Source organism: Phocoena phocoena, chromosome 6 (genome assembly GCF_963924675.1).
Source record: "Phocoena phocoena chromosome 6, mPhoPho1.1, whole genome shotgun sequence".
Lineage (NCBI taxonomy): Eukaryota > Metazoa > Chordata > Mammalia > Artiodactyla > Phocoenidae > Phocoena > Phocoena phocoena.
The window spans coordinates 8,042,724-8,067,497 of record NC_089224.1 but is presented as its reverse complement, the minus strand read 5'-3'; the positions used below and the strand labels follow the sequence as shown (position 1 = coordinate 8,067,497).

At 48.2% G+C, this 24,774-nt stretch overlaps 1 protein-coding gene across 2 annotated transcripts in view; it reads left to right on the top strand.

The window, feature by feature from the left end:
- Positions 1–18,701, top strand: part of GATA4 (GATA binding protein 4) — a 48,607-nt gene extending 29,906 nt beyond the window's left edge. Inside the window, exons 2-6 of one of the 2 annotated variants that reach the window (XM_065878896.1) lie at positions 6,742–6,908; positions 7,914–8,039; positions 15,470–15,557; positions 17,121–17,251; positions 18,312–18,701. In XM_065878896.1, coding sequence (XP_065734968.1) covers positions 6,742–6,908; positions 7,914–8,039; positions 15,470–15,557; positions 17,121–17,251; positions 18,312–18,494 — 695 coding nt within the window. In that variant the 3' untranslated portion in view covers positions 18,495–18,701. Of the gene's footprint in view, positions 1–6,738; positions 6,909–7,913; positions 8,040–15,469; positions 15,558–17,120; positions 17,252–18,311 lie in introns of both variants that reach the window. The other variant, XM_065878895.1, reaches the window with a different exon arrangement.
- The last annotated feature ends 6,073 nt before the right edge of the window (positions 18,702–24,774 follow it).

Below are 24,774 nucleotides of genomic sequence, written 5' to 3'. Positions count from 1 at the left end.
GTGTGATGTGTAATTTCTCTTAGCTTATTAGGGGGTATTAACTCTTGGGAATATGCTGTAAATATTTTCCTCCAGTCTGTCATAGCAAGAGTTGTTCTTCAACCTCTTCTTTCTTTCCCTCCCTCCCCTTTTTCTTTCTCTTTCTCTCTTTCTCCCTTCCTTCCTCCCTCCCTTCCTTTCTCTCCCTTTCTTTCTTCTTTCTTTCTTTCCTCCTTCCTTCCTTCCTCTCTCTCTCTCCCTCCCTCCCTCCCTGTCTATCTCTTTCTCTTTCTTTCTCTCTCCATCCCTCCCTGTTTTTGGTGCTTTTGTTCCTTCCTTTCAGAATGTCCTTGCTTCTTTGTGATTTTTTTTTTAACCTGACTCATTCTTTAACTCTCACCTCAAGCCTGAAGCCAGGGTCCTAGGTAAATGCTGGAGGTGTTTGTGTGTGTGTGTGTGTGTGTGTGTGTGTGTGTGTGTGTGTGTTGGGGGTTGTGGTGGAAATCTATTTCCAGTACAATTACAGTATTCACCCAGAGAAAAGTGTAAAGGTCTCTCATATTATTCCGTGGCTATCCAGAAATGTAGTGTGCTAAATGTTTCATATAGATGATACTCAGCTTCCTTGTTTGTAAGTTTCTAAAGCTGTCTGCCCCTCGTGGATCGGGTCGGGATGTAGTGGATGCTTTCTGTGAACCCCAGCGTTTTGTTCTGGGCGCTCAGAGGCAGGGCCCCCGGCTCCGGCTCCGCAGGGCAGCTCCAGCCCAGCCCAGCGGGAACTGCTTCTATTCGGCAGGAGCTTCCAAAGTAGCTGCTCTAATCCTGCCAGCCTGACGTTGCCTGAGCTGTGTCCGCCCTCCCCACAGCAGCAGCCTGTCACAGGCTGGGCCTGACGAAGCCCAGAAGACTGAAGCCTCAGGAGCTGCCCCAAAACCTCGGGGTTTGTTTGCTTCTCACCAGGCGCCAGCCCCTGGGACAGAGCCGGGCCTGTCAGGAAATCCAGGCACAATCTCTGCTGAACTTTGGATGGGACTCGGGGCTGGGGTTCAGCATGGGACGTCTGGGTGGGGCTGGGGACTTTGTTCCTGAAGCCCCTTTGGCTCCGGGAGGTCTCCGGGCGGCCCCTCCCCTCTCTTTGCCGGCCTTAATTTGCAGCACTGAGTCGCTACCCTGGGCATGGGTAATTTCCGTTGTGTTTGTGTGTCTTCCCTCCGCAGATCGCAGAGAGATCTAGGATGGCTGAGGATGTGCTGCGGGGGGGAGGGGGGCCGGGTAGTGATTCAGTCCAGGCGTCACTGCAGTTTGTCACATTGAATGTAATTATTTGTTTTGGGTTGTGCATCCCCAGCTAGACAGAAACAACTTGGGGCAGAGATTTTTGCCCCAACTTGACCTAGTATATCTCTATGTCCATCACCTGCTACAGAGGCAGGTAGAGCAGACACACACGGCAAATGTTTGGGCTCCCCACCAGAAACCAGATGGACTCAGCACCTGAGAGGACTGAGGGAGAGGAGGGTCTCTCCCACCCGGGCTCGGGCTCAAGACCCAGCTCCCCTAGCAAGTGGAAACCCCTCCAAAGAGGGAGGGTGTGACGGACACCCCTGTGGTGGAGCTCAGCGCAGAGCCAGGCTCTGTGGCTCTGACCCAGCAGCCCGCACACGCATGGCCCCATCCCTCAGCCTGAGCTCTCTCTCCAGCAGTCAGGAGACAAACCAGCTTTGGGGCCGCGCCCAGTGGGTGTTGCCAACCGCTATCCCGGCCTCTGAGTCCTCTCCCTCCTCCCCACCACCTCCCCTCTCTTCCTCTCCTGGCGTTCTTCCTCCCAGCCCTGACTCGCCTGCTGGCCTGTGGGTGGGTTCCCCGAGATGGATGAAGCCGGGCATGGGAGGTCAGGTCCCTACCCGTGATTGCGTCAGCTCTCCGTGGGGAAGTCAGGGTGGGATCCTTCAACCTCCTGGCCCCCATTTTTCTTTCAGGCACTTGGGTGGGAGTAGTCTGCCTTAGTTCCTAGGACTATCGGTACTAAATTAGATGCCGAAGAAATCAGGCTGGGTTTGTTCCCCTCTTTAAAAAGAATTTTTTAAAGTGGGGCATGGATGGAAGTGAGGAGTTAGACCCCCATTCTTGGGGTGAGGGCACAGTTCATTTTCTCCTTTTGGTTGCTAAAATGATCACGAATTAATATTTCCCATGAGCAGAGCCCCGAGACCTGTCAACCTGCCTTCAAGTTCATTCCCTGCCCACAGGTCTCAAACTGGGCCAAGTCTGAGAGTGATAGACAATTTACAATTCTGAGAAAAGGTCAGATTCCCAAATCTCCTGGCTCTTTTATCTGTCCCTCCCCCAATATCCAGGCACCAAGGTTCTCCCTGGTTGTCCCCACTCCGTCCCAAACCCTCCAACCCTGACAATAACCCATCATTGTTATCTCATTTGGTGTTTGCAAAGCACTTTACAACCATTGTTGTGAGTTTTTCCTCTTATTTACAAAGTACTTTACAACTATTATTACAAGTCTTTCCTCTGAATGTGGGGTAAAGCTGACCCATTCCGAGAGCTGGATTCCCACTGCCTTCTAAGTGGTTGGTCCAATTCCCATGATGCCCAGCACTGGGTGGGCGGGGCTTTCGTAATTCAAGGCCGTGGCTGTGCCCTTCCTTATTAGAAATCAGGCTGCTGCCCACTTGCCCTCGGGAAGTTCCACCCAGTGCACGTCTGATGAAGTGGTTATTAGCAAGGTTCGCACTGTCAGATGATGGTGCTGGTTTGGGGCTCCCAGCCTGTCACCTCCCACCTCCCCCAGTGTGGGTGCTAAACAGCAGGGTTTGAACCTCTTTCTCTCCCTTCTTCAGTTCAAGGGGGGAAATATATGTATGTGTCAGATGTAAGAGAGTAAAACAGTCCCTTCCCCCAGAGTGTACTGGGAGTTGCTTGAGGTGATCAAAAAAATGTTTTTGTTTCGTTATTTTTTTTTCACATTTTAAAAGGTAAGCAATTATTACATTATAGAACGGTGTTTTAAAAAATGAAAAGTCCAGGGACTTCCCTGGTGGCACAGTGGTTAAGAATCCACCTGCCAAAGCAGGGGACACGGGTTCGAGCCCTGGTCCGGGAAGATCCCACATGCCATGGAGCAACTAAGCCCGTGCGCCACAACTACGGAGCCTGTGCTCTAGAGCCCGTGAGCCACAACTACTGAGCCTGCGTGCCACAACTACTGAAGCCCACGTGCCTAGAGCCTGTGCTCCGCAACAAGAGAAGCCACCGCAATGAGAAACCCGTGCACTGCAACGAAGACCCAACGCAGCCAAAAATAATTAAGTAAATTTAAAAAATAAAAAAATAAAAACAAAAAGTCTATACAATTTGATTAGCCTCATAGAAGCCCCTTCCTGGTAGTCTCAGCTGCCATCACAGTGTATTTGGTGTTTTGCGTGATGCATTTTTCATTTAACATGGGAGGTAGGCATTTTTCTTTATTGTTAGGTTGTCTTTGTCATCATCATTTACAATTATGTAACGTTCCATTGAGTGGGTCGGATGGCAAGATTTTCTGGTAGAAGATATGGAAACTTTGCCCATTTGGGGTTGTGGTGGTTTGTAAGGAGATGTGGTGCATCTGAGGGATGCTTTTAGGAAGCACGGCCTTCACCTCCCCATCCTTCCTTTGGCTGCTGTTGTAACACCTGACTCTTCAATCTGGGACTTCTACACTTCCTACCCTAGGCAAGAAGTCTCTGCCACCGTAATGCCCACCTTGTTTAAGATATGTGGCCCAATTGAATTCAGTAATATTTACTCCTTATTGATACTCTGACCCCATCTGCCCAACCAGGTCATTAGCATTCTGAGCTCCTGTGACATCTCTCGGAGTGCTGAAATAGCAGATGCTCAGTAAGTATTTGTCGGTGACAAATACACACTTGCCAACCTCCAGTGCCTTCCCCCAGCCTGTAAAATGGTTGCTTGACTGTGTAACCCATTCCGTGTGGCAAGAAGGCATTTCTAAGGCGAGCCTCGGTGCTGGGTTCTCAAGGTAGTCAGGCCAGTAACCAGCAGAGAGACCAGGACTGCTAGGGAGGCTCCTGGGCTGAGATCCTGTCCTGGGTGTAAAACCATAAATATGAAGAGAAAAGGGAATCTCCCCTCCAGAAAAGAGGAATGGATGGAGAAAGACCCTCTCCCTGTGCAGCCTTCTTTAGATGAACTGGAACATAGGAAAGAGGTTGGTTTGCTTATCTTTAAAAGGAAAAGAGTGTGAATCTTCATCGGTGAGAGGCACGTTCTGAAATATTTATGAGTGAAATGACAGAATGTCTGGGATTTTCTTCAAAAGAAATCAGGATGGGGGAAGTGGGTGGAGGAGGTGTACATGAGACAAGATTGGCCACAAATTGTTGGAAGCTGGATGGTGATTAAATAAGAGCTAATTTTCCTATTTGGGCCACTTTTTTTTTTTTTTTTTTTTTTTTTTTTATGCGTTACGCGGGCCTCTCACTGTTGTGGCCTCTCCCGTTGCGGAGGACAGGCTCCGGACGCACAGGCTCAGCGGCCATGGCTCACGGGCCCAGCCGCTCCGCGGCATGTGGGATCCTCCCAGACCGGGGCACGAACCCGTGTCCCCTGCATCGGCAGGCGGACTCTCAACCACTGCGCCACCAGGGAAGCCCTGGGCCACTTTTTAATATGTTTAAATGTTCATTGTTAAAAAAAAAAAAAAAAAAAAACAGACTAATTGGGTTGTGCTCTGTTTGGACTGAAAAGGTGATGTAAAAAACCCTCCATCGTGATTTAGACAGGAACGCAGGGGATCAATTTAGAGGCTGTAGCGCCATCTAGTGTTGATTGCAAACACTCTACAAAATGAGGACATTGCCAGCGCCCCTCCTTGGTCTGAGGGCCTTTTGTGAGCTCCCCTGGCCTTTCCAGTCCCCTCACCGGAAGGCTGGGCCGAGGGAGCAGGGCTACTGGGCAAAGGCAGGTGGAGGGTGACGTGCAGGTTGTTCACTCCACGCTTCCCCCCCGGGTTTGGGGAAGCAAGCCGAGAACAGGAGTCATCATGTCATGTGCGGCTCTCAAGGCAGGTGACCTTGCTGGAGGGTTCTCAGTGTGACCCAGGTGCAAAAATAGCCTCTCTTGTGACCGGTGTGTGCTCAGCTCCCCGGCCTGAGCAAACAGCCCCTCACACCTGCACACTGTTTACTCATAGTTACTTGTTTGCAGGTGCAAATGACTGTTTGTGTACCCAGAGTTGAGGAGAGGGCCTCCACCATCCTCTTCTCCAGCCCGAGTTCCCTCAGAGCAGGTAGCGAGGCCACAGAACTAGCAGAATGTGCGGCCTTAAACCCCAGGGTAAGGGGCTAGGCTGATGGAAGGAGAGCTCTTACCCTCCTCCCCAAGTCTCCCCCCTGAACTAGAGAAAAATCCACTTTTGCCTCTGGTAGTAGGACAAAAACAGTCTGAACACCAGGGTGGCTGTATTTAGGGACAGAAAATTTAGAAAGGATATAAAAATGTTCAAAATAGGAAGCATTTTGTATACATGGAGTCAGAGAGACTTCTGGAAGTTCTGAGCCAGACTTTATGTAGATCACAAGGAATAAGGAAACTGGCCGAGCCTGTCTCAGCAGGGTGACTGAAATGGCCACGAGTGAGATGAGTCAATTGTTAAATTCTGTAGACATGGAAGACAAAGGTGATGGGGAGGGAGGGGCCTGTGAGTGAGTGCAGGGAAATGGCAGGGATGGCCACGTTCCTGTGGACGGGTTCCACTCTAAAGCACCGTTGCTCATAATATGCACCTTTATTTTATGTTCCAATAAGCAAGAAAAATGTCAAGCTATGACACAGCGTATCATACGGATACATTGAAATGAGAAAAATGAGTTACAGCCTTTTTCTGCAGGAAAGTTTGAAAATTTCAAGAACTTTCAGAAAAAGATAGTCCCTCTGGCTCAGTAATTCTGTGTCTAGGCGAGTATCCTAAGGAATAAGCAGAAATGCTAAGATTAGCTTTCAAAATGAGCGGTGTCTACAAAAAGTCAGAAACTGGCTAAGTAGAAGTCCAATGAGAATAAAGGATGGTGCAGTACTAGCATGGGATAATATACACTAAGATACGTTATAAAGAATTTCTAATGTGGGAAAATGCTTTGGTATGAGGTGAAAAAATGGGCTCAAAATGATACAGCTTGACCTCAAGTAGACAAAAATATGTCAATATATAAGACGTTGCAAAGGATCTAACAGAACAAGATGTTAATAACATGGTGATCTTTGAGTTACAGGATTATGTATGATTCCTATATTTTTTTACACATTCCAGCATTTAATTTTCCCGAAGTAAATATTTATTATATTTTTATTGAAAAGGAAATGGAATCTCAATTTTGAAAGGGAAAAAAGAGAGAAAGAAGGTCTTGAGTGGAACTCAGTGTTAGGTGAAACCCCGCCCCCGCCAGGCTCTGAAGAGAGAAACCCAGGCGCTCGTGGTCTCTACCACACTCTGTTCCCTTTCTCATGACCAGGGAGAGCCTGCTGTGTCTGGGATGCCGGGGGTAAGGTCCGCTTGCTAGGACAGCCCTCTGAGCCGGTTCCCAAGGCTTAGGGCCGAGCGAGGAAAAGCCAGGCAGCCCAAAGCGATCCGTCTTCCACTCCTTGCAGGGAGAGGGCATTATTTCCTTGGTGTCTAGATTCTCCGCTGTGAGATTTCTGGCGTAAACAGAGAACTAATCCTCTGTATTGTTTCCCACCCAGTAGATGTGTTTGACGACTTCTCAGAAGGCAGAGAATGTGTCAACTGCGGGGCCATGTCCACCCCGCTGTGGCGGCGGGATGGGACGGGACACTACCTGTGCAACGCCTGCGGCCTCTACCACAAGATGAACGGCATCAACCGGCCCCTCATCAAGCCCCAGCGCCGCCTGGTAAGCCAGTGCCGGGCGCCCGGCAGCCAGGCTTCTCTCCCTCTGTCAGCTCCTGGCTTCAGGGCTCGGCCTTGGTGGGAAATTCCTGGTTTTGAGTTTGGGGCTTCAAGTCATGTTTCAGAGAAGGTGCGGGTTTAAGGGCTGGATGAGTGGCAAATAGTAATTTCTTACACCTTCGGAGTTGGCTTGAGCTACGAGGATGGTCCAGGCCATTCAGTTCAACCCCTTAATTATGCAGAAATGAACAGTGAGGCTCAGAAAAGCTAATGGCCTTGCCCATGGCCACTTAGACACTGAGTCTCCCCTCAGGGACCAGAGTCCAGACTTCCTGCTCCCCGACCCAGCACTGTCTGGTGTATCGCCTATGTTCACATCAACTCCACAAGGAAGGCTAATTCATCCTTTCTGTGTTGTGACTTACCCTGTTTTCAGTTGATCCGTTGATAAACCCAAAGACCAGGGAGATTATGTGGGGCATGCTGGGCCCTGTGGCTGAGGAAGAGTTGGAACCAAGTTTTTGTCTCCTAGTTTCCTGGTCTTTTCTACTAAAATTTGATTTTGACCAATTTGAACTAGCTTTCCACAGATATTAGGGAAAGAAGAACAGAGGAGATAAACCCTGGTGCTTCCCTTTCTTGAGGTCAGTTTTTGAAGACACTCGGACACAGTAATTCCTCACCCCCACTCACTCCCGGCCCCTGAGGCCCGGATTCGTTCTACTTTGGGGAGAAGCTTTTCTGCCTACAGTGTGCAGGGCTTGCTGGGCTTTTCCCTGACGCGAGTGACTGATAATGTTGCTGACGCCGCAGTTATGACCAGGATCTGCCATCCCCCTGCAGCACAGCCCTTTTGCTCCCACGCCCCCAGGAGAGGCTTAGGGACGCGGTGGCTGGTCTGAGACTCTCACACAGCCACGCCCCACACTCGCTGCCGGTGAAGCGAGATGCTAGGGCGCCTGCCGTGTCCTTGTCCTTGGACCTGAAGGGTCTGTCTCCTGTGTTGCAGTCCGCCTCCCGCCGAGTGGGCCTCTCCTGCGCCAACTGCCAGACTACCACCACCACTCTGTGGCGCCGCAACGCCGAGGGCGAGCCCGTGTGCAACGCCTGCGGCCTCTACATGAAGCTCCACGGCGTAAGGGTCCCCCCGACCGTGTCCCGCGCTTTCCTCCACCGCTCGGGTCTCACCCCTCTTCCTCCCTGCAGATCATAATTCATTTTCTCCTTCTTAACAAAGAAATGTAGATCTGGAAGGGACCTTAGAGACTGTCGTAGTGAGTTAGGGTTGCTATAGCAATACCATAGACTGGGCGGATTAAATAATAGCAATTAAGCTCCATGGTTCTAGAGGCTGGAGCTCCGAGATCAGAGGCCAGCAGGGTCGAGGGAGGACCCCCTGTCCAGAGGCAGACTTCTCTCACTGTGTCCTCACTTGGTGGAAGGGGCAGAGGAACACTGTGGGGTCTCTATTATAAGGGCACTAATCCCATTAATGAAGGCTCCACCCTCATGACCTCATCACCTCCCAAAGGCCCCACTTCCTAATACCATCACCTTTCATGTTAGGTTTGTGCACATATGAATTTGAGAGGGACACAGACATTCAGACCATAACAGAGACATTGCTATGGAACATCATTTCCATCTTTAACATTACATAAGTCTAATTCCCATCTCACAGGTGAAGAGACTAAAAAATAGTCTATATGTGTGTGGTAGTATGATATATAACAAAGGTAACAATTCAGTGGATAAGGGATAGCTTTTTAAGAATGACTGTATTGATATAATCTGCAAAACAAAAAGAAAACTTGACCTCTACCTCCTACCAAAAGCAAAAATAAGCTTGGATGTATTAAACATATGAAACATAAAACATCTTTAAATAGAGACAATAAAAATACTAGAAGAAAATGTAGAGGGGGAGTATTTATATAACCTTGAGGATGGGAGGAGACGTTTTCTTCAGCAAGTTTTCAAAACTCTTAAGTCATAAAAGAAAAATTAGGTATATTTGATTGTGGAACATTTCATATTAGTGTATGGAAAAAGATACCCCAAGAAAGTAAAACCAATATACACATGCATGAGAAAAAGGATTAATATTTCCAGAATACAGAGAGCTTCTACAAGCCTCTTTTTTTGCTGGCCACACGGCTTGTGGGATCTTAGTTCCCCAACCAGGGATCGAACTCGGGCCCTTGGCAGTGAAAGTGCAGAGTCCTAACCACTGGACCGCCAGGGAATTACCAAAGTTCTTTATGTTCTAATTTGGAACAATCTCCATTACACAGTGCTTAAAAACGAAGTCCGTGCAGAACACTGTACATAGCATGGTTCCAGTTTTATAAAGAAAGAGGGAGAACATAATTTATATGTAGTTGCTTATATATACATTGAACACTTTTGGATGGATGAATACACATACATATGTATATAGATATGTACATGTGCACACATGTTTGAGAACTTTTTAAAATGTAAGAAACAGGCTGTTATTCCAATTGCCTCATGGGCAGAGGATTGATAGTAGTAAGATGGGAGGGGTTGTTATTAACTTAATCTCATGCATCTTTTCATGTTTTCTTGTTATAATGAGCTTAAAAATGTCTAAAAATAGAGAAAGCCCATGCACAGCAACAAAGAGCCAACACAGCCAAAAAAAAAAAAAAGTCTAAAAATATAGTTAAGAATACTCATAAGGAAACATATTGACCCTTGAACAATGCAGGGGTTAGGGGTGCCGACCTTCTGCACTCAAAAATCCATTTCTAACCTATAGTCTGCCCTACATGTACGTGATTTCTCCTTACCCGTGGCTCCACATGTGCCGAGTCAACCAACCATGGATCATGTGGTGCTGTAGTATTTACTCTTGAAAAAAAATCCACGTTTAAGTGGACCCATGCAGTTCAAACTCATGTTGTTCAAGGGTCAACTTTTGTAAGAAGTGTATACAAGGATACTTGTTGAATCACTGTAATAATGAAAATGGAGGAAAAAAACCTTTGGGAGGAAAATGGTTAAAGAAACTATCGTTCTTCAATAGGGGAACGATAAAAGGAGCTGATAGAGGAATATTATGTAGGTATTAAAAGGATTGTGTCTGTAAAAAATTAGAAATAGAATTACTATATGATACAGCAATCTGTTTCTGGTGTAGATCCAAAAAGAATTGAAAGCAGAATCTCGAACAAACATTTGTATGCTCACGTTCACAGCAGCATTATTCGCAATAGCCAAAAGGTGGAAGCAACCCATGTGTCCATTGATGGATGGATGGATAAGCAAAATGTGGTCTACACATACGATGGGATATTATTCAGCCTTCAAAAGGAAGGAAGTTCTGGGCTTCCCTGGTGGCGCAGTGGTTGAGAGCCCACCTGCCGATGCAGGGGACACGGGTTCGTGCCCCGGTCTGGGAAGATTCCACATGCCGCGGAGCGGCTGGGCCCGTGAGCCATGGCCGCTGAGCCTGCACGTCCGGAGCCTGTGCTCCACAACAAAAAGGAAGGAAGTTTTGACACAGGCTACAACACGCATAGACCTTGAGGACGTGGTGCTAAATGAAAGAAGCCAGCCACAAAAAGACAAACACAGTGTGATTCCGCTTATATGAGGTCCCAGAGGAGTCAAATTCCTAAAGACAGAAAGTAGAATAGTGGTTGCCAAGGGCTGAGGGGACGGGGAAATGAGAAGTGACCAGTTAATGAGCAGAGTTCAGTTCTGCAAAATGAAAAGTGCTCTGGAGATGGATGGTGGTGATGGTTCATAGCAATGCAAGTATACTTTTTTTTTTTTTTAAGGAGTCTCATGAAATGTTATTCAATTTCAAGGGTACAGACAAGAAGCAAATTTCACAAAGAAATAATGCAGCAATGTAGTTACTGGCTGGGATGGCTGTACTTGGGGTTGTTCAGAGTGCTAAGAACTACGTGGATTATCAGCTATCCAGTTTTCTCCATTCTTCAGCTCTTTGCCACACGAGGATCCATTAGTCCTAACTAGAATGGAAATGAGGTGTACTTACCGAGATAAAATTTTATTCTTAGGATGCCAGAAAATGTAGAACATCTTTCTGAAGTAATAGAGGCTTCAGTCTGTAAGTGGGTCACTTATTTCCCCAATAGGTTTACCTCTAAGTCAACTTGAAGCACAGTCTTCAGGATTTCAAGCTTAAAATAGTGGTTTAAACTATTTTCATCCTAAAATATTTTAAAATGGTTACACTGACTGGAAATTCCCTGAAATGAAACAGCTCAGTTATATTTGATAACTCTGCAGCACCCCCAATTCATTAGACACATTTAATGCATAGTTCCCAGACCTGCAATAATACAACCATAACCATTCTAATCGTATCATAGTTTAATAAGATATTGACTGGTCCCTCTAGATAAAGTCTACAAAGCAAAGGACTGAGCAGGTCTGTTGCCACGTCTCCTCAACGGCTCTATAGTAGGCACAAGCAGTTGAGCTTTTACTTTAAGGTTATTAAGAGTTACTAAATTGGGGCACTTCCCTGGTGGCACAGTGGTTAAGAATCTGCCTGCCAATGCAGGGGACATGGGTTCGAGCCCTGGTCCGGGAAGATCGCACATGCCGCGGAGCAATTAAGCCTGTGTGCCACAACTACTGAGCCTGCGCTCTAGAGCCCGTGCGCCACAACTACTGAAGCCCGCGTGCCTAGAGCCCGTGCTCCGCAACAAGAGAAGCCACTGCAATGAGAAGCCCGCACACCGCAACAAAGTAGCCCCCGCTCACCGCAACTAGAGAAAGCCCGTGCGCAGCAACAAAGACACAAAGCAGCCAAAAATAAATAAATAAAGTTATTTAAAAAAAAAAAAAAGAGTTACTAAATTGACAGTGATTGAGTGAATTTGTAAAGTATCCTCACCATTTTTTCAATTCATTAAGAGGTGAAATGATAATCTTAGAATAAGGATAAAAGGATTATAGGTGCATTGGAAAATTAAAATGATTGGATTTGATATGGCTGCTAATAGCCCACAGTTAAATAGAAGGAAAAAAAGTGGGGAGGGAAAGCCTTTCTGATCCACACCAAATTTCATACAATTACGCATAAGATTGTGTTTAGGTACAAATCCACTGCAATTCAAGTTTTTAGACAGAGGCCAATTATAAATTCATTATTTTGAAGTCAAAAGTACTTATCACATCTTCTAGATCCCACTTAAATAAAGTCTTCTTAAAAACTTATTGCTTTTTTTTTTTGCGGTACGCGGGCCTCTCACTGCTGTGGCCTCTCCCGTTGTGGAGCACAGGCTCCGGACGCGCAGGCTCAGCGGCCATGGCTCACGGGCCCAGCCGCTCTGCGGCATGTGGGATCTTCCCGGACCGGGGCACGAACCCGTGTCCCCTGCATCGGCAGGCGGACTCTCAGCCACTGCGCCACCAGGGAAGCCCAAAAACTTATTTCTTAATAGTCATATTTTAAACCACTAGGTTTCAGTAGGCTGGTGAATAGACATACTCTATATCAATACTAGAGGACATACTTTACATGAAAAATCATAGCAAGGCAGTTTACCAGAATTCTCATAGAAATGCACATTAGCCTATTTTACATGGCATCTGTAAATAGCATCTGAGGAAATTTTTACAAAGATAATTCAGTAGTCTTGGTAATAATGTACACTAAAACTTTGGCATCTGTGTCCCATTTTAAATCAACCAATAGTTCTATCAGTTCCTGCAAGCAGCCTACTTGAATATGACAGTCGACTCACCAGTAAAATTTCAGTGCCATTTATCAACGTATTATGATGAAAAACTTTAATTAAAATAAATTCATTCACCTAGGATTTTAATTGATTTTTATAGATGAGAAGGAACCTGAATGATTCTATTTATGATACATTTATAAATCAAGTAAGAATCTGGCAAGACCTCCAAAGCCAGTGGGAAATGATCTGTCTGATGCCTACGGTGGGAAGGGTATAAAGCACAGCTGTTAAAAGATGGTGACTGGCAGAAAACAAAGTTTTTCTATTTTCTAGTGACGCTGGCAGAAAAAAATACTGCTTCAAGATTTGGACACACAGAGATACATCTGCCAGTGCAAATGTCTATCACTAGGTCCCCTCTCCTTTTAAAAAAGATATATTAGAATACGCATTCTCAAATGGGGGTGGTGTCACCCCCAAGTAGGACCAAAAAGAACCCCTAGTCTTTTCATGTATAAAGCAGATATAATACATATACAGCATATCTATGATATTAAAATTCATTGGGGGAATTCCCTGGCGGTCCAGTGGTTAGGACTCCATGCTTTAACTGGCGAGGGCTCGGGTTCAATCCCTGGTTGGGGAACTAAGATCCCACAAGCTGTGTGGCATGGCCAAAAAAATTCATTGGGGCACTATTTAAAAAAAAAAAAAGTTTAAAAGGCTTGGGGGGTGGGGTTGATGAAAAAAAGTTTTAAGGGGGCTTCCCTGATGACGCAGTAGTTGAGAGTCCGCCAGCCGATGCAGGGGACACGGGTTCGTGCCCCGGTCCGGGAAGATCCCACATGCTGCGGAGCGGCTAGGCCCGTGAGCCATGGCCGCTGAGCCTGCGCGTCCGGAGCCTGTGCTCCGGCAACGGGAGAGGCCACAACAGTGAGAGGCCCGCGTACCACAAACAAACAAACAAAAGTTTTAAGAAACACTGAATTAGTGACTCAGTCACATGCATTTCTTCTCCCCACCATCACTATGCTATGTCAAAATACCCTGTGGCATTTTTGGTATTTGGAATTTTCATAAGAACATTATGTCTCTAGGACAATACTCCCAGAATAATTAAGATTAAGAAATTTATCATCAGCTCTAAACACATTTAATTACAGCATCTAAGAGGAGACTTATTCTTAGAAACTGACACCAAGTTAGGAAAATCAATTAACATACATCTGATCATAATTACGAGTACAATCTTAACGTCTATGTTAAGAATTACAGGTTTGAGGTTGGCACTGGCAGCCGAAATTCAAAATTGCCACCTAAAATTCAAAATGAAAATCTGCGCAGTCTTTTTAGAAAGCATTCCCTTTCTTTACACTATCCTGTCACAGGTGACTTTATCCATTAATGCGAGTATACCTGACACTACTGAACGCACACTTGATAATGCTTAAGATGGTAAATTTTATGTGATGTGCATTTTATGACAATTTTTTAGAAAAAGTAGTGAGGTGGGTGGGGATAAACACGAGGACAGGATTCTTCTGAAGTCAGGATGGTCTTCAAGAGGTGGGCGCAGGGCGGGGGGGAGGGGGTGGCAGGGCAGGGAGGGGAGGATACTTTCCTCCACGAGTGGGAGTGCTGTCTCATCTGACTCTCAGTTGACTAGAAGGCAGTTCGAGTTCACGTATGCTACTGCACTTCTCTTTTTTTTTTGGCCGCACCATGCGCGGCTTGTGGGCTCTTAGTTCCCTGACCAGGGATTGAACCCGGGCCCTCAGCAGTGAGAGTGCAGAGTTCTAACCACTGGACCGCCAGGGAATTCCCGGCACTTCTTTCTTAACAATTCCATGTTCACATCTCCGACGTGGTCATCACTTGTCCTTCTGTGTTTGCAGGTGTGGCCTCTGCTAGTCCCATATGGGAGAGTAGCACAGACCAGGGGCTAAACAATTGGGTTGGCCAGGCCTGAAAGAAGCCAGCTGTGGGGCAGGCACACTATTTTAAACTAGTAGAAAGATGGCCCTGCAGGCCTGCCCCCGACACCTGTTTAGGCATCTTGAATGGTTCAGGAGTGTGATGCCCGACAGTCACTGCTTGTTTAGGAGAATTCAGACGCCCTAAAGGGCTGTCATAAAGGACTCAGGCACTGGCCACAGGGCAGTCTCTCCACCATTGTCCCCGCTGCTCCCGACCCCCATGGAAACCACCACTTGCCCCAGCCAGGCTCAGCACGGTGCAGAGCTGCTCCGTGTAGAGTGACTTTACATCCCCACTCTCCAGGCCGCCTCAGGGCGTGCCCATGGTCTTGGCATAGCTATTAATAGCACCCCATCTTCACTCACACAGTGTCCCAGTGTGGCTGATCAGGTAGCGGCTTTAGCACATACTGTTCTTGCTGCTTGAAATGTCTGCCCCTCATCTACTTGACAGTCTCCTACAACCCAGGCATCACCTCCTCAGGGAGGCCTGCCTTGATGTGCCCATGTGCCACTTTCCCTCCCCCAGCCCGGGACACAGTTCAGTGTTTCTTTTCTATTTTCCCTCATCACCTAATGAATCTGGTTATCTTCTATCTGTCCGTCTTTCCTAACTGTGAACCTCTGGAGAGAAGGGACTTTAGGTCTTTGTTTCTCCAGAGTTTAGTATAATACCCAGCATGGAATAGACATGCTCAACACATGTTTTTTTTTTGGTAGAATTGATTTCTTGCTCAGCAGGAGTTCCAGGCCTGATTCACTCAGTCTCAGCCCCAAGGTTTGTAGAGGAATTGCATAGATCTGTGTGTGTCTCTGTGTGTGTGTGTGTGTGTGTGTGTGTAAATAATGTCACGGATCAGGTACAAATGGAAAACCACATATATTGACTTGTGACCCCCTAGGTCCCCAGGCCTCTTGCGATGCGGAAAGAGGGGATTCAAACCAGAAAACGGAAGCCCAAGAACCTTAACAAATCGAAGACACCAGCAGGTGAGAAAAAGATCGATGTTAATTATATGAATAACTCAGTAGCTCTCAGAGTGTGTGAGCATCGTGTATGCTCAGGTGGGCCAGCCCAGGCTACCAGGGTGTAATGATAGCATCGTCCATCCCCGGCCGTTCAGGACAGAATGCATAACCCAGTGCAAAAGTAACATCACCATGGAACATATTGGGAGCTTTTAAAGCAGGCTCAACTCATGTTGTGGCCTGGTTTTTGCCAGTTGCAAAGACTGCAGAGGTCCAGCTGGACCGGTTGAGGGCCTGGAGGAAAAAGGAACATGAGTCAGTCCCTCCATCTTTGGTGCTCCAGCCACTCAGGAACTCAAGTTCTTTCTATTTGCTTTGGGCTAAGTGGGGTGCAGGAAGACAGGGTCCTGTGAGTCATGTTCAGATTGATTTGTAACATTAATTTGTAAGCCAGTGTATAATTAACATCATGTAGTACTCTGTACCTTGCCAAGCTCCTTCACAAATATTATCTCATTGATCTTTACAGACGCCCATGAGACCCCGTTTATGATCTCCATTTTACTAATGAGCAAGCTGAGGCTCAGAGAGGGCAATGACATCACAAGGGTCACACAGCTGTGAATGGGTAGAGCTGGAATTTAAACCCGAGTTTTCACTTCAGGGCCCATATTCTGTTCAATATATACTCTGCCTTCTCAATTTCTAGATTTCAGAATGAGGACTACTTGGGTCCCCTACCAAGAGCACTCCCTCCTCAGTACCGCTGTCAAATTAAAGATTTCACTGGAAAATGTGGCAGTTGTGGAGAAATTAAGTCGGCTGATATGATGGAAAGTTTATCTTCTAATCTAAGGCCTGACAAAGTCAGATAAGTTTCCCTGTTCCACTGCTAAGAACATGACCAAAGTTCTCCTTTTCCAGATTCGACAGTGGCTCGCTCCTTCTGGCAGTCATGTCTTAGCAGAGCGTTCACTGGCTCACACCAGGTCCTCGGCCTTTCTCCCTGCTTCCACATTGTTTATATGAACAGCACCTTCCCCTGGGGAACTTCATCTCTTTACATGGTGGGGTCCCAGCGGGAGCAGGCATTGGTTCAGGTGTACAATCCCCTATCCGAAATTCCAAATCCAGGGAGCTAGATTAGGCAGTAAAATGTAATCTGAACTGACACAGGCTAGTTACAGTCTTCAGTTATCCCATGTGCGAATATTCCCATGTTTTGCTGTAGGACTATTAATGTATTTAATTACGGGGTGTTGTCCCAGACCCCGCTGCAGGTATTCTGTTAATACTCAGTCTTTGTCCTTTTTAAAATCCAAAAGTTTGAATCCTGAGACACACGTAGCCCCAAGTGTTTGGGATAAGCGGTGGTGAGCCTGTCATCTGAAAAAGTTCCCTTGAAATTCTGCTACTTCTGCTTCATTGTGAGAACCGTTGCCCTGCACTGATGGAAGGACCCTGCTTCTCTCCCCAGCAAATGTAGACAAGCCGTTAGCGCGGATCTGCCCTGGCTGTCTCCAAGGGCCGCCATCCGTTTGTCCCTGCCCCTGGGCTGGGTGTCCTGACTCTGCCTTGTTCCAGGTCCCTCGGGCAGTGAGAGCCTCCCTCCCACCACCAGCGCTTCCACCAGCAGCAGCGCAGAAGAGATGCGTCCCATCAAGACAGAGCCTGGGCTCTCATCCCACTATGGGCACGGCAGCTCCCTGTCGCAGGTACTGCTCATTGCGGGGTAGACTCCAGGCGGCCAGGCCCCCGCCCGAGGCAAGGGGCTGTCTGCACGAGGATATGTCTCAGCACATCTGATCAAGCTACAGCGATTTGGACACACGACCGTCATGCACGCGTTTAGCAGTTCCTCTGTGCCAGGACCCGTGTGCTGGCACACAACATTGCTACAACTGGAATCAGAGTGCGGCCGCTGTGTGGGAGGCGGAGCGGGGCTTTCTAGGCCAGTCTGTCTCCTAAGTAAGGGTGGCTTGACCTTGGCCTTGAGGGTGGGTAGATCTTAACAGGAGGAAGGGGAGGAGGAGGCCCCTCCTGGTGTGGGCAAAGGTGTAGAAGCTGCAGAGGGCAGGGCGGGCGGGCTGGGGTTGGTGAGGAGGTCATAGGCAGGATGCCATTGTCACGAGGGTTGGCTGCGGGTCCAGCTTCACATGTGTGTCCAGAAGACGGGCCAGCAGGACCCTCGTTTCCCTCTGTCAGATACAATGGCAATCCTGCTCCTCTAGCCCCTTCCCTGTGTGGTTCCCCCATCCGGGATCAGGATGCCCCCAAGCTTGGTCACGGTCTGCCATTAACTCTGATCTCTTCTCCGCCTGTACTTGAGGCGGGCGAGTCCTAAGGAGCCTTCTGCCGTCAGGGTGAAGAGAAGCTGGTGCCCTGGGGCCAGGAGACCCAGGAGCCCCTTCTGGGCAGGGGCGGGGATGGCTTCCTTCTGAAAATGGAGATTGATGGTGAAAAGACTGTAGAAAATGCCTCGTGTGACCGCCAGAGGCTTCTGAGAAACCAGAATAGTCACAAAGCTACTGGGTCAGTGCTCAGAAGCAGCTGACGAGTCACGCAGACCCCCTGCACCCCATAGCACACAGGGGTCAGGGGAACAGAGTGCTGCCTCTCCTGCCCTTGTCCTTTGGCCCTGTCCTCTCGTCCCCTTCCTGGGGTGGGAGCCAGCCTGGGCACAGCTGTGGAATGGGGCTTCCCTCTCCAGCCCAGACCCCCTCCTGAGCCCCAGGAGGGATCCCATTGACCGCATCTTATACTTCTCGCTTTCAGACGTTCTCGGTCAGCGCGATGTCCGGCCACGGGTCCTCCATCCACCCAGTCCTCTCGGCCCTGAAGCTCTCTCCGCAGGGTTATGCGTCTTCTGTCAACCAGTCACCACAGGCCAGCTCCAAGCAGGACCCTTGGAACAGCCTGGCCTTGGCTGACAGTCACGGGGACATAATCACTGCATAATGTCACCTCCTTCCCTCCTTGGATTCCTGCATGGACTTGGGACTGGGAGGACAGCAGAGATGAGGCTCTGGGCTCCCGGGGGCCGGCCTGCTCTGTCTGGGAATGACTCCAGACAACAACTGGGAAGAAACTTGAAGTCAATGATTTGGTTAGGGGAGCGGGCGCTGGATTTTATTGGATAGCTTTGCAAGGTGGGGGACTGGAGAGAGTGCAGACTCTGATCTGGAAGAGACACCCCCCCTTCGCTAGATCACACTTAGGCCCCTTCCACGGAGTTGCAGACCCTTTCTCATTTTCTGCCTCATCACCCCTGACAAGAGACGAGATGTCCTTCTCCCTTGTCTTTCCACCGCTGTGGCCCGGAATGGTGGTTTTTCCACGGTGTTCCCGGCACGGGGGATCCGAGGGCAGGGTGCCGGGGCCCCTGCTCCAGCCTGAATCAGGGTATCTGATGGACATGTGTTTGGACGCCTTGGCCCCTCGGCGGGTCCTGCCCTCGCCCAACACTCCCCTTCCGGCTCGGCACACCTGCATCCCTCATACTGAATCTTGACTCCAGAAACACGGGGTAGGGCCAGTGTTACCAGATGCTCCGTGGGGAGATGGAGGAGGGGCCGCTTCTCCCACCGCAAAGTGGCTTCGGCAAACTCGCAATCTGGCAACTTTGCCTCCCACGCAAGTTCCTTCCGCGGCTAAAATCGCTCCTTCTCTTCATACCCGAGGCCTCTGAAAATAAGCGCCCCTCCACTGCTCTCGGTGATTCAGCTCTGCCCGCAGCTTGAACACGTCCCCAAATCCTTCTTCCACCCCGTCACGCTCAGGGGGGTCCTGAGTAAGAACAAAAACGGTTCTGGTGCTGAAGCAAGTTTGACTAGCATTCATGCAAGACTTGAGATCTTTCTGGAGAGGATATCTAGTGGACACCATCGCCGGGCCTGGGGCCGCGCTGCGCGGGGCGGGGGTTGTCAGCCTGGAATTTGCGCATGCGCCGTGGTTCCGCGGAGACGCGTCTGTTGCCGGGACTGCCGACCGAGGGCATCCGAGGGGCGCAGCTCCTGCACCCACGTCCTTTCTCCAGCAGCAGTCTTTTGTCCAGGAGGCCAAATGCTAGGGGCTTCTCAACATAATTTCAAACCAACACAACTCATGGAAGAAAGACGACGAGTGATGAGAAGACACCGGGCGGGCGGCCGAGCGGGGGGGGGGGGTGTGCCCTCCCACTCTCGCGGGCTGGGAATCGGCCTCCTCTCCACGTTGCTGTCTCTGCCGTGGCCCTGGGCTCACGAAGACGCTTCCTTCCGTGTCCTGGCTGCCAACAGAATGTAGCTGACTGGCCTTCCTCTGTGCTACTCCAAACACCCAGCCCCCAGCCCAAATCCTCCTGGCGGTAGCAGAGAGTATCTTTAAACCCAGGTTCTGTTTTAATCATTTACATCGCTTTCTTCTGAGAAAGCCGCCTTCATATACCTTCCTTAATCCACAAACCTGCTAACGTTGTCTTAAGGTGAAATGGCTGTAAAATCAGTATTTAACTAATAAATTTATCTGTATTCCTCTTTCCCTTCTCCTCCTCCCTCTGAGGTCTTTCCTGGGAGGTTCGCTGCTGCCCTTTGCAAGGCAGCCCTGAGCCACTGAGGCCCCTTTGCTGATCCGCTCGCAGGCTGCGTCTGAATCGTTTCTCCCTTCATTCCTTTCGGCAGTTGGCCGAGGCTTCCTCTGTGTGTGTCGGGGGCTAGTGACAAGGACTAGCTTGTGACCTTGACAGGTAACCTCTAGGCTTGGTTTCCTAGGAGAGGGTTGGACCAGCCCTTAACTAAATTTCCTGTGGCCCAGAAGTTGCCTCCCAACGAAGGGGGCATTTTTAGACCTCCCCTCGGGTACACCAGTGGCTGGAGCATGAGGCAGAGCTGCAGGGCAGTGGTCTCTCCAGCCCTCCTGGTTTGAGACGTGCACTAGACGTGCTCTGCCATCTCCTACTTTCTGGTTTGATTCAAACAAACCCCTGGAGGAGGTCAGTGGTGCTCCACGCCAGTGGCACAGAAGGTGAAAATTTCTCCTTTGTCCATTTTGTCTTCACTTTCTTAGTCTACAGAATTGCTTAATTGCTTCATCTTAAAAGTGAGGTGGGGTTGAGGGGAGCGGCCCTAAGGCCTGTGGAACGGAACCCAGACAGGCAAATCCAACCCCACTGAGAATTGTTGGCAGTAGCTTCCTGCCTCTCAGCTGGCTTATGCCAAACCCAGTGGGCAACTGGCGGCCTTTGACCTTTCACAACACCCTTGTTATTTTTGAGCAGGTAAGGGAAAAAAAACTAACAACCATTCTTCTATGTAAAATCGGAAAAGCTTTTTAATTGGCTAAGAAATAGCCAAAGCTACTAAACACAGCTACCATCCAAAGGGATGAGTAACCGATAACTCTAGCAAAGAATAACAAAAGAGATTCAAAACCAAAAATAAAACCTACCAGGATTTATGTTGGCCTTGGGGAGGACGTGTTTTCTGATGATGAAGTCTTTGCCAAGAACATTTTTGCCACTTCCCTTTAGGAATGGTTTTCAGAAGGATACACACACACACACACACACACACACACACACATACACACACAATATACCAGAAGATTGACCTCATCCCTTATATAGTCATAACTTATGCTTCACTCCAGATGGTAAAATCCAGGTTGATTCAGCCTCCTTGCTCACCAGACTTGGTTGCTTTCCCAAATCGAGGCATCCTCAGAGTACGTCAAGTTGCTACCAATCAGGATACTCAAAAGGATGCAATTCCCAGATGGCTGGGAAGTGGCTAGAGGTGGGGTGGGGGGGTAGGGGGCCAGCAACGAGAAATGTCTGGCCTAACACGGTGAGTGCAGCAGCCAGTGGCACGTGTTCAGGCTCAGACATCCCTCACATTCCCTTTCGGGCTCACCTCTCACTATGACAAAAATTCTGAGGCACAGGCCAAATCATTTTAACAGTCAAGAGCATTAATCCTTAATTTCTGGATGCCTTTAGGGGTGAGTAGTAGCGGATTTAGCCATGATTATGTTTGGCTTGGGTTGACAGTAGTGAAAATAAGATTATATTCACTGAACATGCATCAGATGGAGCGGGACTGGAGTTTATTTGATGTGCCCCCCTTTCCGAGCCTGTAGAACTTACTGACTTGGATACTAGTGCATGAGAAACAGCCACTTGGAAAGCTGCTTTTGGAGTGGAGGTGACTGGTTTTCAGTTTTTTAAATCATTTTCTGACATTGGAAACTACTCTTCAGATTGCATCCTTGCCTTGCTTGAAGCTGGAACACAAACACGCCACCATCCTTACCAACACAGATATGTATCTTCCCAGAGCCAAGGACCAGCCTCAAAGCGTCCAGGTTTAGCCTGGGAAGTGGAATCCATGCTCCTGAGGGCTCCCTTCCCTGGACACTGTTGCTTTCCGTTCAGTTCCTTTGCGTCCTGGGACCACTGCTGCTCTACTTCACCCTGGCTCCTGTGCGATTTTTATCTCCCCTCCAGTAGCTGCAGCTGTAACGTTTGTAAAAAGATTTCAATAACAAGGACAACTAAATAATCCGAGCAAGAATGGCATTAAAACAGACCTAGTTTCTCAAAGTCCAGTTTTCTTTGGGTCTATGCATGACTAGATCACTGGTTGAAGCCTGGGGGATTGTGGGTTTAGTTTTATAGAAAGAGGCGATCATACACAGCCGTGCTCTGGGCTAACAGGAACAGTGGAACCAGGAAAAGCCTGCAAGGTACCCGGTGGTACTCTTGAGCCCCAGCTTAGCAGCGGTGGCAGGCCCTGTGCGAGGGGGTTTTCAGACAGACCCAAAGAGGGAGCTTCTCTTGAGTGAAGGGTGATAACATGAGATCCCCACACCCCCGTCACGCACACACTCCATCCCCTCCCTGCTTTGCAGTGACTGCCTTCTGTCTTACAGCTGTGGTGGCCTCGCTTCACCTGAGAAATAAACGTGACTGCATAGGTTTTTAACCAGATGTACTTGAAGTTCAAATCACTGGGCAGTCTGGAAGTTCCAAATCAGTGAATCTCTGATTGCAGGACTTAATTCAGATGAAGTTCACTACTAGTAAATGATACTAGTGAACACTACCAATAGACCCCTGTTACAACCAAGATATTGTAGTTTCTTGTGCCACTGCTTCTTTAAGATAGATTTACTCAGATGAATTGGGTTGTAATTAGACATGTGAAACATTTAGCTCTATCATTCCTCCTCTGTCCTTTTCCTTTAGAACTCATGAAAATAAAAAATTGAAAAGATCCGTTATTTCTAGGGTTCTTGATTCTCTTAAGACTTCGGGGCTGGGCTGGGAAACAAAAGAGGTAAGACTGAAATAACAGAATCCTAAACAGACTTTTGACCAGGACTCTGCTGAACAAAGCAATGAGTGATACCAGCTAATGTACCTTACAGTGTAAAGCCATTGCTTTGTACTTAGAGAATCCCCCAGACTTCTCTGTAGTGGTATGGGCTGGACACACTTTCAGGAAGTCTTCCTGTCCCCCCACCCCTTAACATCCTTGCAGATTTCCTTAATGTGGCCTCCAGCCTTACCACAGCCAAAGTTCCCCCTTTACCCCACCCCTACGTTTTGAAATTATTTTGTCTACATAGTTATTTGGGCTTTTCTCACTTTTTATAGATCAAAACCCAAACTGCATACAAATTACACTTCAGTTTTTAAAAGAACAGAAAGCATAACTGCTCATCTTTACTGACAAGTACTACCGGATAGTCCGTAACACTAAGCTGATTGAATTCCCGTCTTTGGCAGAGATGCTCGATTTAGGTTGCTCTGCACTCTTGGTATGGCTATCGGATAGATGGTTACCTTGGGGCTTTTTTGACTATTTGAAAATGGCTCACGGGGTCCTATTGGGTGAATCTCTGGGTCCCGGGGGCTCTCGGAGGGGACCACTACCATACAATCACTTTCTGGAATAGATTCTGTACCCATTTCCACCCGTGCTTCTGCTTCCTTGAAAAGTAAGGGAGGGACTGCCCTGGCGGTCCAGTGGTTAGGACTCCACACTTTCACTGCCAAGGACGCGGGTTCAATCCCTGGTCGGGGAGCTAAGATCCCACAAGCTGTGTGGCACGGCCAAAAAAAAAAAAGAAAGAAAAGAAAAGTAAGGGAGGAGCCCACCAGAAAGAGCTAGACACGAGATTCTGAGGTTTCAGAATTCTAGCCCAGGTTTGGCCAGTGTCTAGCTGTGTGACTCTGGGCATTTCACCAAGCTGCTCTTCACCTCAGCAGCTTCATCTGCAAATGTTTTGGAGGAGGGAATCTTTAAGTTCTCTTTAAGCTCTAAGCAGTTGTGAGAGCAGAAATAATCCGAAATTATCCTTGCCATATCTGGTATCACGCAGGGAGCACCAAGTCCCATGCTGGTTGGTGTCATGCTGTGAGGATGGTCAGGAAAAGACATGAAGAAATTCATCCCTGGGGTCACACTGACTTCGATACAGCATCCAGGACTTTGGACCAGCAGCTCTGAAACCACAAGTTGAGCAAAGTGGCTCATCTCTCTGAGTCTTACATACTCTTGTTGGTACAGATGAAATCTCAGGGCCCCAAGATTTGAAAATACTCCCTCTGGAGACTCCGGATAGATGTTCTCCAAGGGGGAAATAGTACCTTTATTGTGACCCAAGTAATGAGGTTTAAAAATGTTTCAGAAGCTTTTCATCCAAATGAGCATTGCCTCTCAAAGTAGCTGCCTTGCAAACTACTTATTCCACTGTTTCAGCCACGGTAAAAACATAGGTTGGAACTCCCTTTAGAGGCTCTCCAGACCTGCTCAGATCAGCCTAAAAGAACCAAGCTTATTGCTTCTCAGCCACAAACAGAATTTGGGGGTCCCAAATAGAATTATATCACTTGACCAATTTTTGTCACCTGTCCTGATCCTAAACGCCCCCTTCAAAGAATAGAAATTTGCCGTCATGAAGAGCTATTGAAGAAAGGACTGTAGGCTCTGAAAGCTGATTTCAGTGGAGGAAGCAGATCGATGGGAAACATTTTCAGGTCTTTTGCCACTGTCACACTGATGGGGACAGCATGCCATGCTGTAGTTGTGGTGTGTTTTCTTACGTCCATCAAATGACCTTGGTGTCTTCCCTCACTACCCAGCCGCGTTGATGAGGTTTGAGAGACTCTGCAGGTTATGGGACCGGAACAGGGTCCTGCTTGGAGAATGCTTGAAGAAAGTCATTTCTGCAATTTGGGGCAGAGTTTTTCTGTTTT